This window comes from Topomyia yanbarensis, chromosome 2 (genome assembly GCF_030247195.1).
Source record: "Topomyia yanbarensis strain Yona2022 chromosome 2, ASM3024719v1, whole genome shotgun sequence".
Lineage (NCBI taxonomy): Eukaryota > Metazoa > Arthropoda > Insecta > Diptera > Culicidae > Topomyia > Topomyia yanbarensis.
This window is the reverse complement of record NC_080671.1, coordinates 128,393,551-128,407,535: the sequence shown is the minus strand read 5'-3', so window position 1 is coordinate 128,407,535 and position 13,985 is coordinate 128,393,551. Positions and strand designations below refer to the sequence as shown.

The window sequence follows — 13,985 nt, the reverse complement described above, 5'->3', positions numbered from 1 at the left end:
ACGTGATTTTTATACAATTTTCAATTGAAATTCACGTAAAAATAACATGAAGCAAAACGTAACAACTACATGACCGCAAACGTAACATTTACATGAAACCAAATGTAACAAATACATGAGACCGTACATACATTGTATGTGTTTTATTTATAATCATTACCACTTTAATTTATTTCCAGATATTGTGTTCGCAAACAGTATATATTCCGAGTTTTTCCTTTTATTGAAATATTCAAATGAAGTATCATAATTGTAAATACAATAATTTTGCCATAAAATGTGCCTGTCCACCGATCGTATCATATTTCTCCTCGGCCTTTAGATTTCCGGTCCAGTGTAAGACAATACCCCTCGCCGGACAGCGCGATGGTTTGATCAAGAACGTCCATCGTCGCTACCTTAGCTTTTTCCTTATTTGGATGCTATAATGTTGTTCCATTTCTAAATTGCAACGAAATAACGTGTAGTTTTGAAAACGGCCGATAAATCAGTTGACAAAATACACTTCTCTGAAATAAAAGAAAACATTCTTTTAGAACACCATTCAATTATATTTCAAGTAATACTTACAACGGAAATTCTAACGAACGAATTTGGGATAACAACAAACAATTCCCAGCCATTTTGTCCTATACATTTTTTTTTCATATAGGTATTCGACGTAAACTTATAGTTACTATATTCATAGTTAGGCGGAGACACTGAGCGGAGCCAATTGAACACGTCAAAAGGCGGAGCCAATCGAGCATGACGTCACATAACATGTTCTCTTTGGATGTATATGGAAAAGGTATTGTAATTATGGTCATAATTATTTTACTCTTTTCTTGTGTTATCGAGTGTAGAGAAACGAGAAGATCAAGATTTTTTTTGTAACACAAAGAGATATTCGTATGTATGAGTATGAAATCATATCATCAGATCTTCGAATTGGTTTTCTATTCGTACATGTGAAGTTCGTACTCACGACGACAATGAAATCATTAAGCTAGAGCTTGAACATTTGCATGGGTTGCTAGTGTTTTCTTCCTGGAATAAGAGCTGCCAGTTTTCCGGCTTTTGTGTCCGCCTAACTCTATATATAGGAACTCTACGTAAACTGTATTTTAACGATAAATGTTTCATCACTTAAATATTATGTGTCAAACACATAGCTTCTATCGGGTTACCATATGACGTTCATAGGAATCACATAATGTTTGTAAGAATTTGGAACGTAGGCATTTACAGGATCATTCACATAACATCAAAGTGATTTATTTTTTGAGTGGGGAATAGTTGGCGTTGGTTGTTTTTTGCTAAGAGCGGAAAGTCCACTGGGATGTTCAATGTTCAGCACCTTGTACACTGTTCCGTTTCTGACCGTTGTATAACAGTTTCCTCCAATCTGACAGTTAAGTTTGCTTGTGGTCGTGTGTGACAGTTTTGCAGTACATCAGTTTTCTCGAGTGTTTTCTTCCAACACGTCTTGAGATTTGCTCGTGATTATTGTGGAAAATCCTTTCCAAATCGCATTTTGTTTTCGCGTTTGTCATTTCAAATAATGTTCTAAGTTTAGCCGCGGCGCGTGTGAACTTTGCTGGAAGTCATGATTCTGGATGAGATCAATATTTCCACCCAAGAACTGCAAGCGCTGGCTTTGCTCGACAGGTACGTTCGGCCATTATTTTTGTCCACTCAGGCTTCTAGTTCGCAACAACGCTCTGGCCGTTGCTGCATTACATAGAGAGACTGATAGATACAACAAACGAAGCCGGATACTTGAACTGAGATTTTCGTTGTTGAGGGAGCTTTCGGGAAGACAGATTTGGACAGAGGTTTTGTTCGCGCTGTCCAGTTCCGAATTAAACGGGTTGGGCGTTTACATTTTTTTGTTTGGATTGTCTCGTTAGGCTAAGGTTGATCCAACTCGCCAAAGCGTTTACATTTATCTGAGAACCCTATCAGTTTACATAAATAAATTTATTCTTATAATCAATTTCAGTCGCCAGTACGGATTTTTGAGGCTTTCCGCACCGGAAAATGAAAAGAAGAAGGTTCTGGTGTTGAAGGTAACCAACACGCTTAATATACATTCCGTCATTTTGTGCATCGCGTTTCTTCTTTCCAGGCCGTCAAATATTTGGAACGTATGCTAATTCAGGCTCAAAACCAAAAGGAACAAAAAGGCTGCGCTAATGCTGATGGCAATGAAACAACGCAAACGTCGAATACGTCCGAGTTAGGCAACTCCGGAGAGATTACTATCAAGTCCGAAGGGAATTTATCTGCTAACGATATCAAAGTAGATGAAAACTTACCAACGGACATAATGTCGGATGTTGAGATGAAAGATTTACCGGGCCAGGTTAAAACCGAAGCTAGCAGAGAATCTGAAAACCATACTATTAATCCGGTCGATTCAATGAAAGCAGCAAGAAGTATACCGGACGAAATGCCGGTTAAGGATATCAATATTGATCCGAAGACATACTGTAAATTGGGTCACTTTCACCTGTTGCTGGAGGATTATGAAAAAGGTTGTGCGAGTTGTACTGCTTAGTTAGCCAAGTTGATCTGACATTTTTCGATTTAATTTTAGCGCTCTCTGCATATCAGAAATTTTATTCCTTGAAAAGTGATTACTGGAGGGATCCAGCTTTTCTGTACGGATTGGGATTGGTGTATTTTCACTACAACGCGTTTCGATGGTAAGTGAATTTTACTTTATAAAGAGGTGTAGAAACCGCTAAAATCTTAAAACATTTGAATCGTCAAAATACACAAAATTTGCCAACACTATTGAAAATTGATAAATAATATGAGCTGATGTTCAAATTCAATGATCACTGATTTAGCTGTAGTAGAGAAATGTTTTTAGGGTAGACGTACGCTTATTCATCTCATTAGTAACGATGTCATACTATTTTGCCGATAACTCGGCTTACACTGATTGGATTGCGTTTAAATAGGTATCAACATCTTTGCTTCGTTCTTAAGAAGCAGATCAATAAAAAATCTGACTTGGAAAATGCAAAATACTTGCGTTAGAGCGAAGCGAAAAGTTGAGTACAACGCACCCTTATTCGTCCTACCATTTGAGCTAATGCGTTGAATTGAGATAGCAGACACTGCTCTAACTAATGTGTTCAAATGGGTAGGATGAATAGAGGTGCTAAGATGAATTAGGGCACAGTAACCCTACTATCTTCATAATAGACTCATTTAATTCACGTGCACGAAGCGTAGATATGTACTACGAACATTAAAATCAATTGTCTCGTCATTCTTAAATATAATAATCTATCCGAATGATAAAGTGTCAGATAAAATAGTAAGACCATTGCGGTAGTATTCTAATTTGGCCGAGTAGTTAATGCTGCGTATTTTGATGTGCAGCAGGTTTTGATGACGAAGAGCACGATTTGGCATGAAGAGGTTAATTTGGATCATTGTATTCAGCCAACAGTAGTACGACGTATGTCTGCTATGTCTCCGATCTGCTAACATACTTGTTCCACGTAACACAAGGGCAACCCACGACCAGGGTTACCATATTCACAGATTTTTTTTCATAATTTTTGATCACAGATTCTTTTTCACAGATGACAGATTTTTGGCATTTTGCTGAAAATTTCACAGATTTTCACAGATTTTTGGAAATATTGTAATTTTTCACAGATTTTTTGGAAATTGATCACAGATTTCCACAGATTTTTTCCTTTTTTAGTCATCGCAGATGGTAAAAAGATTTTTTTGACCAAAACACATATTTCAATGTGGCATCCCTGCCCACGACGTTTGCAAATTCAAACTGCGAGCGCGTCAGGAAGCAACATATAGTTTTGAAGCACAAAGGATTCTAGAACTAGTCGGAAATTTTGAGCATAAAACCCAGTAACGATTTGCTCGATAGGAAGGGATGAGTAATACGTTAGTCTTTCGTTTAGAATGACACCTAAATCATTAACGTGATTAACGCGTTCGTTGTAACTGAGTTTCAGCGATGTTGCAATGGAAAGTAAGCAAGCTTCTCGTGCGACGATAGCTGATAACAAAAATTTCAAATTGGCAAAAAACCATTGAACGAAGATGACATTGTTCATTACTGAGCAAATCTTTAGGAATTCGATGGACACGGACGACCTTTCAGTGTACAAAAGTAGAATCGAAGCCAATAACAGAATTTAGTGCAAGATCTTAGATTATCAAGCTTAGTTTCAATAGCTGACGATTAACTTGGTCCATATCTGCGTAAATAGTGCACAACTAAAATTTCCTGCACATCTTTTCCAAGGCTAAAAGGGTCGAATCTTATATACCTATCGACTCAGTCGGCGAACTGATACAATGTGTTGTGTGTTTTTTAAAATAAGGTTTAAAGAGCTTCAAAAGATGGTCTGTAATGTGCTGGCACTCTGTGGGACTCGCGCTCGTGCCTAACCATTAAAAACTTACTCCTTACTCTTTTTCCTCCCTTTTGCCAAACGGAACTACATCACAGTGCTACTTCGTGGGCAGCTCGTTTCATCACATGACTGTATTTTTTTTGTCTTTTATTAGGCACATCAGTTACATATTATGTTTTCTGTGATGATGAAGGATTCTTGTTACTTGTTTATTAAAGTTATTAAAAAACAATATGTCTACAGAACTCTGAGCGACGCGTGCTAAGCAGATAAAGACTATGTTGAAATCGAACATGGTAACCAGAACTAGGAGCTTATCGGGTTGAATCGCAACTTTTAGGCTTTTGTGGCGATCAGGGTGTGGAATGGATAATGACGTTGTGTTGGCTTTACTCGACAATTGGACCAATCGCGGTGATCGCTGGTTTAGTTGAAATAACGAAGTCAGTTCTTTAGTTATGGGGTTTGATGATTCATTCTGATATAACAAGAAATCGTATTTAATTCCCGATAAATCTAGGATATTCCCGAATAGGAATAGATTGCATTGGGTTGGTGTTAGATAACTTTCAATAATTAGATCTGTTGTGGCTAATATAACTCCAGTGAGATGGGCGAGCCCACTCTCTTTTCTCAATTGAACACTTAAAATTAAACGTCAGGATGAAAAAAATTGAAATTAAACGTCAGAACATTCAATAGCCCGCAAAAAATATCCAAAGGTGTATACGGTTTTATAATCGAATTCAAACACGTGAAGTTAAACAGACGCTAGTATACGCGTCGTGAAAATAGTCACCCGAACAGACGTGTTCACATAGAAACGCTTGTGCCTCTTTCGCGATAGTACAAATCTAGTTACGCATGCGAACATGTAATCACAATCATATACACACCAACGCCCGCGATGTACAAAAACTGCTCCGGTGATCAACTTAAGGTTCAAGTTACCTTTTTTAAGCATGTGTTAGAATTGAACGCTTGGTAGTGTGCGTAGGAAAAATTGTGTTCAGCTTTGCCACCGGATTATCCATTTAAACCTTTTTAAAACTCTAAAAGAAGAATATCAGTCGATTTATTAGATCATCACGATTCAATTCATGCAAAATACCTGCTGGAAAAACCATTGGCTTAGCTAAATGGTGCTTTTGAAAAAGTGACTGGTTTTTTCATTGCGCAGTTGTGTTGCGTACCCCAGCTCGGTGTGGTAGTGTGATAAAAAATCACAGCCACTTTTTCAAAAGCACCATCCAGCTAAGCCGATGGTTTTTCCAGCAGGTATTTTGCATGAATTGAATCGTGATGATCTAATAAATCGACTGATATTCTTCTTTTAGAGTTTTGAAAAGGTTTAAATGAATAATCTGGTGGCAAAGCTGAACACAATTTTTCTTACGCATACTACCAAGCCTTGAGGTAACTTGAGCCTTAATATGTTAGCACTTGTTAACACGAATTTATAAACGCCGTCTCAATTGCGATTGTACCAGCGCCCAATTTGGCGGTTCCTACACGATTATTAATCGGTCACATCCGGAAGCCGCTACCTTTGGTCCTAGCAGCCTAGATCCATGCCTTCGGTCTTCGTTTAAGAAAAAAGACTAAACTCATGCGCTAGAAGGCTTAGAGCGCCATGGCCGAATACCTGAGTGAAATTGGGAAACACTCTTCTAGCATCTGAACTGTACACTCAAAATCGCAAGATCATTCAAACTTGTTAACATACAAACACTCGAGTCCTGTGCGATAATACAACCCTGGTCACAAACGCGAACGTGCAATTTCGATCATCCACGCAAGCCTACGTCCGCGATCTTGCAAATGTAAAAGCGTCCCAGTGATTAAGGGAACGTTTTAATATTTGTAAACGCCGTCTCGGGTGCGATTATACAAACGCGCATTCCCACGCGATCATCAATCGGTCACGTCCGGGAGCTTCGACTCTCGGTTCTAACAGCCTGGGTCCTTGCCTTCAGTTGGACCATTCTGCTCATATACACTAGACAACACATCTTAGGTCGACATTGGAATTCTAGTGATATGGGGCAAATCACTCACTTCTAGCATTCAAATCGTACACTCAAAAATTTAACATCAGTTTACGCGGACCATTTAAAAACCTACGCAAATATGAATTACATACACTTGAACATCTATTCCCGTGATCTCGCAAGCATGAAAACACCCTGGTGTCTCAAGTGCATATAAACGCTCGTTTCCACGCAATCATGATATCTCCACAATCCCACATCTGAACCGTATACTCAATATCTCAATCAGAATGGCAGCCTGCTACAATTGGCCTTATACTGCTTAGTGGGTGACATTTCCCGTCTCGTTTTCAATTGTAGTGAGTGATGCTGACAGAGAATCCAGCTCTACAGCTGCAGTTGGACAACTCTAAAAAGCCTATTTTAATCCACCTAGCGGTGCAATTGTGCCTTTCTCAATCATGAATCACGAGAATGTGTGCGTTGTTTATATTCATTAAAAGCTTTTAAATACATATATTACATTTTATAATTATACATCACATGACAACTATATACAGGAAAATAAATCATTATTCGAGTTCTAAAATTTTGAAAAAGAAAAAACAGCATCGGTAATATTGAACTGAAAAAAGGTGCAAAATCGGCAGTCTCAAAAAGTCGATTTTCATAAAAAAAAATTTCGAGATAACATAAAATCTCGACGTTTCATGCATTTTAAAGATGTTTGGCATCAAAAATACGAATTCGATTTCTGAAATTTCATGGGGTCCCCCCTTTGAAAAAAAATTTGAGTTCCGTCTTATATGGGAATTTCATATGTGACCGGACGATTTAGTCTATATTTCCGGACCCATATAAGCGATCCGTACGAAATTTTATAGACTTCTATGGGGTATTATAGCTATCATTTGGGACTAAGTTCGTGAAAATCGGCCCAACCATTTCCGGGAAACTGATGTGAGTTCGTAAATTTTGAAAGATGGCCGCTTTTCCCGGGCACTTCCGGAATCATCTATGGTGGTCAATGTAGTCAACGAAAGTTTGGTTGGCCGTCGGTGACCTAGAACAGCAAATTTAAGATGTTTGAGAGACATTTTAGCGAAATTTTTACCTTTTTTGCTTTCATCGGAGTATCGGTTTGAATCACAATTTGCTATGTGATCGCACGCCACAACCTGTAACTCCGGAACCGGAAGTCGGATCGGGATGAAATTAAATAGCCATTTACGGGGACGCAATACCTTTCATTTGAGGCCAAGTTTAGTCGAATCGGTTTAGCCATCTCCGAGAAACCGATGTAACTGTTATTCTGAATTTAGATACTTCCGCCAGGGCTTCCGGAACCGATGATGGTGGCCAATGTGGCCAAATAGACTTTAAATGGATGTTAGTGACCTAATACTACAAATCGAAGCAGTTGTGGTCATATTTTGGAAAAATTTTCACCTTTATACATTCATTGCAGAATTTATTAAAATCGACTTTTTCTGCGTGTTCGTACTCATCACCCTGTAATTCCGGAACCGGAAGTCGGATCCATTAGAAATTCAATAGCAGCCTATGGGAACGTTGCACCTTTCATTTGAGACTAAGTTTGTCAAAATCGGTTCAGCCATCTCTGAGAAAAATGAGTGACATTTTTGGTCACATACACACACATACACACACATACATACATACACACATACATACACACAGACATTTGCCGAACTCGACAAACTGAATCGAATGGTATATGTCACTCGGCCCTCCGGGCCTCCGTTAAAAAGTCGGTTTTCAGAGCAATTGCAATAGAGTAAAGCCATGTCAAGTGATCCTCGATTTTTTCGCAAAATCACCGATTTTCATGAGGTATATTTTATTGTATAGGGATTATGGTGATTAGCTTTTGGTATAAATATTTCGTTAAAATCCCTTTTTTTTCTTTAAGATATTAACCCTTAAATTTTATTGCATGATAAAATTGAAAATTTTATATCTCAAAAACTACTGAAGATAATTCAATGAATTTTTGCACACTTATGGAATGATATTTGCACTATCTTATAAAAATATTTTTACTTTATAATTGTGTGAATAACGGTACTTTACATCTATTTAAAATTTTCAATTGTATTTTTTCTTGTGTTCTTCACGCTAAAAATTTTCAAAACGTATGTCAAATTATGCGGCAATCTTTCACCTTCAATAATCTGTATTGATAATTTTTCATTTTTGTTCCTATCGAGAGTTATAGAGGATTTTGTAACAGTGCGCTCTTTGAACACATGGCCCACTTTGATGCAACCCGCGAGAACGTACATATTGGCAACGCCGCACGTCGCTACGTCCTAATGCGCATCGCTTTAAAAGAGCGTATCTCATGTTCAAAATTGGCATCTCTTAGATTAAAGCAAAAAGACAAGCTTTTCTTTATGGATAATTGAAAATGATGTTTTCTGAGTAATTTGCATGCTCTTTAGCGTTATTATATTGTTCAGGAGTTATTTAATTTTCTGTCACTCAATACCTCGGACAAGCGCGCTCGGATGTTGCGAGCCGATGAGCAAAGTTGAGTAGTGGGCATGTTTTAACCTGCGTTGACATATTTTTCGCAAATTGACATACTTTATCACGTTTTATTTTCAGTTAGTTCTGTCTGAGAGGTAGCACGGTATATTGCGAATCTTTTCTTAAATCCACACAGCGATTTTTCAGCCATGCGCCATCGGGTCATGCATTAAATTACGCGCTCATTTAATTTGTATCAGTTCTAGTGAGAAAACTTTTTGACGTTTGTTTTTGTTTCGATCGCACTTGGGTGTTTTTTCTATATATTCTACTCGATGAAATGCTATATTTTCTCAAGATAGACAATATTTGCTAAAAAAAATTCGATTGTTTTATGTTATAAATATGAGTCGATCACACGAACGATTCCGTTAAAATTCTTAAATATGTTCGTCGTATCTTGTTTTTGTGGAATCCATGTGGAGTGATAAATTTAAAAATTATATTAGTCAACACATGTGTAGCATATCGTCGCTGTTGTGCTATCTTATGACAAACGCCATTTTGGGGTAAACTGAGTTAGATATGCCACATTACTTAACTAAAAAATCTCTTCAAAGTGGCGTTTACAGAATTTTGGCATTCTGCTTGGTTACTGAGATATAGCGAGAAACGCGCTGAGAATTTTCTATTTTTTTCTTTCAAATGACTGTGTCTGGAGATTGGCTCAAATTATCTTGATGTATAGGATGTTTTTATATGTAAAACTATCTGAGAAACACAATGGCATAATCATTTTCAAAACAAAAATATACGAATTGTGAGAAAAATGCATTTTAAGTTTTGAACTGGAAATATAGCATATTTGGCAACACTGAAACCAAAAATAACTATTTTTTCTAGATTCCCTGACTCATTTCCTTCAAAATGCATCTCACCAATTGTTTATAGACCAACTGAAGCCAAAGATATAAATAAAAGTTAATTATTGATGATTTATTTCTATGGAAAATTTTCCATGCACGATTATGACACGTCATACAAATTTTGTCATCAATACACACCTATGACACGTGTAAGTGCGACTTTTGTTTACATTTCTAGTAAAAACTCGTAACATAATCAACTTTTCCTCGTAATATTTGGGAAATTAATGCAGAATAGATAGAAGCATCAATTGTCTTCTTTGACTTGTTTATACCATTTATAAGATTCGAGATATTCATTATCAAACTTTAAAAATCGTTTTTCTCAAAATGTGCAAAATGGCGCTTGTCATAAGATAGCACAACAGCGACGATATGTCGTAATGGGCGCAAAAAATGCAACGAAAATAAATATGGATATGAACAAAACACAATTTTGGTTAAATTTTCAATTTTACATCCCATGTTTATAGTAATGGGTTCCTCTATAACGCGTGTAAAATATAAGAAAATTTACACTTTAATTTTTCTTCTTATAGTGTTTTCCAAAGTAATAGAACTGGAATATTCGATGACTCAACAGATACATGCGGAAAACTGTAACGATGATTTTGAAATAAAGATCGTTGATGATTAATTGAAGTTCGACAAAAATAAATAATATCTTACCAGAACTTGAAGAACCACCAATTACAGTAGGATTCCGTTTTTGGCAACAATTTTTTTTTCAGTTGCCAAAACTGGAACCTTGCCAAAAATGGAACCTTATCTTAAAAGCTTTTATTTTCAATTTGTGACATCATAAATGTTACAAGAACATTAATTATATAAGAATATTTGGAATGGAATGAAATAATAGAAAAAATCAACAAATTTAACTTTATTCGCTATGCCCGCCCCATAAAATATAGTAAATATGACTCCTGTGTTTGGAAATAAAGTCAAAAGCGATATCCATTATTACAACAAAATGATTATTGAGCATTTTTCAAATGATTTACTATGAACAAAAAAAATGTTGCCAAAAACGGAACGCATTTGTTGCCAAAAACGGTACTTTTTTGTTACCAAAAATGGAGCATGCCAAAAACGGAACGTGCCAAAAACGGAATCTTACTGTAACAGAATTAACAGAAGCAACAGTGATAAAAAAAAACCTCAACATCGATGCAATTGAACAACAGATTTTATGTAAACTTTTTCCAAAAGATATATCGTTGTTTAAAAGTGAAAATAAAAACGTGAAATAAAATGCTGTTGGAATGAGATTTTCCATTTTCATATATTAATGTTGTAGACTAAAAAAGAATTCGGATATAACGTAGATGTATTTTGACTAACAAAAGTGTATTTAAAGATGTTAATTGTTAGTAACGTTAAATTATAATCATAAAAAATGTATTAAACAACTATAGTTTTTGTTGTGCATTTCGGTCAATAAAATTTAACGCATCTCAAAATATCCAGAAAAAAATCACCTTCGATAATACGTATTGAAAAGTTTGCCCTTTTGCGCTAATCGAGAGATGTGGTTTCTTTTAGTCATCGCATCGCACTTACCACGCGATGCGCATTCTGACGTAACGACGTGCGGCGTTGCCAATATGAACGTTCTCGCGGGCTGCATCAAAGTGGGCAGTTCGTTGAAAGAGCGCACTGTTACAAAATCCTCTATAACTCTCGATAGGAACAAAAATGAAAAATTATCGATACAGATTATTGAAGGTGAAAGATTGCCGCACAATTTGACATACGTTTTGAAAATTTTTAGCGTGAAGAACACAAGAAAAAAAAATACAATTGAAAATTTTAAATAGATGTAAAGTACCGTTATTCACACAATTATAAAGTAAAAGCATTTTTATAAGATAGTGCAAATATCATTCCGTAAGTGTGCAAAAATTCATTGAACTATCTTCAGTAGTTTTTGAGATATAAAATTTTCAATTTTATCATGCAATAAAGTTTAAGGGTTAATATCTTAAAGAAAAAAAGGAATTTTAACGAATTATTTATACCAAAAGCTAATCACCATAATCCCTATACAATAAAATATACCTCATGAAGATCGGTGATTTTGCGAAAAATTCGAGGATCACTTGACATGGCTTTACTCAATACCTTTCTATTGAGAAAGGCAAAAAGGTGCGAAATCGGCCAAAAGTCCCAAAAAGTCGATTTAAAAAAAAAATTCGTGATAACATAAAATCTCGACGTTTCATGCATTTTAAAGATGTTTGGCATCAAAAATACGAATTCGATTTCTGAAATTTCATGGGGTCCCCCCGTTGAAAAAAATTTTGAGTTCCGGCTTATATGGGAATTTCATGTGTAACCGGACCGTTCAGTCTATATTTCCGGAACCATACAAGCGCTCCGTTCGAAATTTTACAGACATCTGTGGGGATAATATAGCTATCATTTGGGACTAAGTTCGTGAAAATCGGCCTAACCATTTCCGAGAAACTGATATGAGTTTGCTAGTTATGAAAGATGGCCGCTTTTCTCGGGCACTTCCGGAACCGTCTATGGTGGTCAATGTAGTCAACGAAAGTTTGTTTGGCCGTCGGTGACCTAGAACTGCAAAGTTAAGTTATTTGAGAGACATTTTAGCGAAATTTTTACCTTTTTTGCCTCCATCGGAGTATCGGTTTGAATCACAATTTGCTATGTGATCGCACGCCACAACCCGTAACTCCGGAACCGGAAGTCGGTTGGGGATAAAATTTAATAGCCATTTACGGGGACGCAACATCTTTCATTTGAGACTAAGTTTGGTTGATTCGGTTTAGCCATCTCCGAGAAACCGATGTGACTGTTAGTCTGAATTTGGATACTTCCGCCGGGGCTTCCGGAACCGATGATGGTGGCCAATGTGACCAAAGAGACTTTAAATGGCTGTTAATGACCTAGTACTACAAATCGAAGCAGTTGTGGTCACATTTTGGAAAAATTTTCACCATTATACATTCATTGCAGAATTTCGACATTTTCTGCGTGATCGTACTCATCACCCTGTAATTCCGGAACCGGAAGTCGGATCCATTAGAAATTCAATAGCAGCCTATGGGAACGTTGCACCTTTTATTTGGGACTAAGTTTGTAAAAATCGGTTCATCCATCTCTGAGCAAAGTGAGTGAGATTGAGTTCGCGTACACACACACAGACGCACATACACACACATACATACATACACACACACACATACATACACACACAGACATTTTCCGAAATCGACGAACTGAATCGAATGGTATATGTCACTCGGCCCTCCGGGCCTCCGTTAAAAAGTCGGTTTTCAGAGCAATTGCAATACCTTTCTATTGAGAAAGGCAAAACGTACTCATTTTGATTGATTAATAGAGGAACCCGGGGCTATTCGGGTCTACCTAAGCAGATCGCCTTTTCAGATGGATAGATATGAAAAAAAATTATCGGTCTAGAAAACTCAGCTACTTTTGGGAGCCACAAAAATTAATTTGCACCCGCTCTATGGCAGTGCTAGGCGCCGATTAGCAAAACAACGTTTTGCCATCCCTTTACAATGTAGGGGCAATTCAGTCAATTTTTTTAGTTTTTTTTACAATGGAATTGTGTTTACCTATGAAATCTGTTCTGAAGATGCAAAAAATAAATAAATTGGGTTAAAACATTAATCTATGTAGTCACAGCTGTCGATTGCCGCATCATGTATTTTCTTCACTGTGGCGTGTGTAAACGTGTGCGTAGCCGCCAGCCGCTGAACGGTGGATACAGAATGGGATTCATCTGTTTCAGAATGGCGCTTCTACGAATATGTACGACAGTCAAAAAGTCTTACTATTTTCTGAGAAATCATGGGGGTATGAATTACGGTCTAAAGCCCGGGTCCCCCCACATGTACATATTTATACATTTCATTGATTTTATACATTTAATTATTTTACTAATTTTGTTAATTGCATTCAATGGATTACTGTAATATTATATTAACATAAGTTATTACCAAATTTATTTTATACATTTTATTTATTCATTTATTGGATATATTTCTTTTTATTTTTATATTAATTTTATTTTTATAATGCATCCCCTTCCTTTTGTTCTGTTAGTGCGTATTATTTTTATTGATTTTGCAATTTTATTCCTTTTTGTTCATTTTATTTATTTAATTCAAGTAATTTATCTAATTAATTTTTATTGCATT

At 36.5% G+C, this 13,985-nt stretch overlaps 1 protein-coding gene across 1 annotated transcript in view; it reads left to right on the top strand.

The window, feature by feature from the left end:
- The first annotated feature begins 1,441 nt into the window (after positions 1–1,441).
- The window catches only part of LOC131681250 (histone demethylase UTY), a 220,400-nt gene continuing 207,856 nt past the window's right edge, over positions 1,442–13,985 (top strand). The window contains exons 1-4 of the mRNA XM_058961959.1: positions 1,442–1,650; positions 1,985–2,051; positions 2,111–2,519; positions 2,582–2,690. Coding sequence (XP_058817942.1) covers positions 1,589–1,650; positions 1,985–2,051; positions 2,111–2,519; positions 2,582–2,690 — 647 coding nt within the window. The 5' untranslated portion in view covers positions 1,442–1,588. The remainder of the gene's footprint in view (positions 1,651–1,984; positions 2,052–2,110; positions 2,520–2,581; positions 2,691–13,985) is intronic.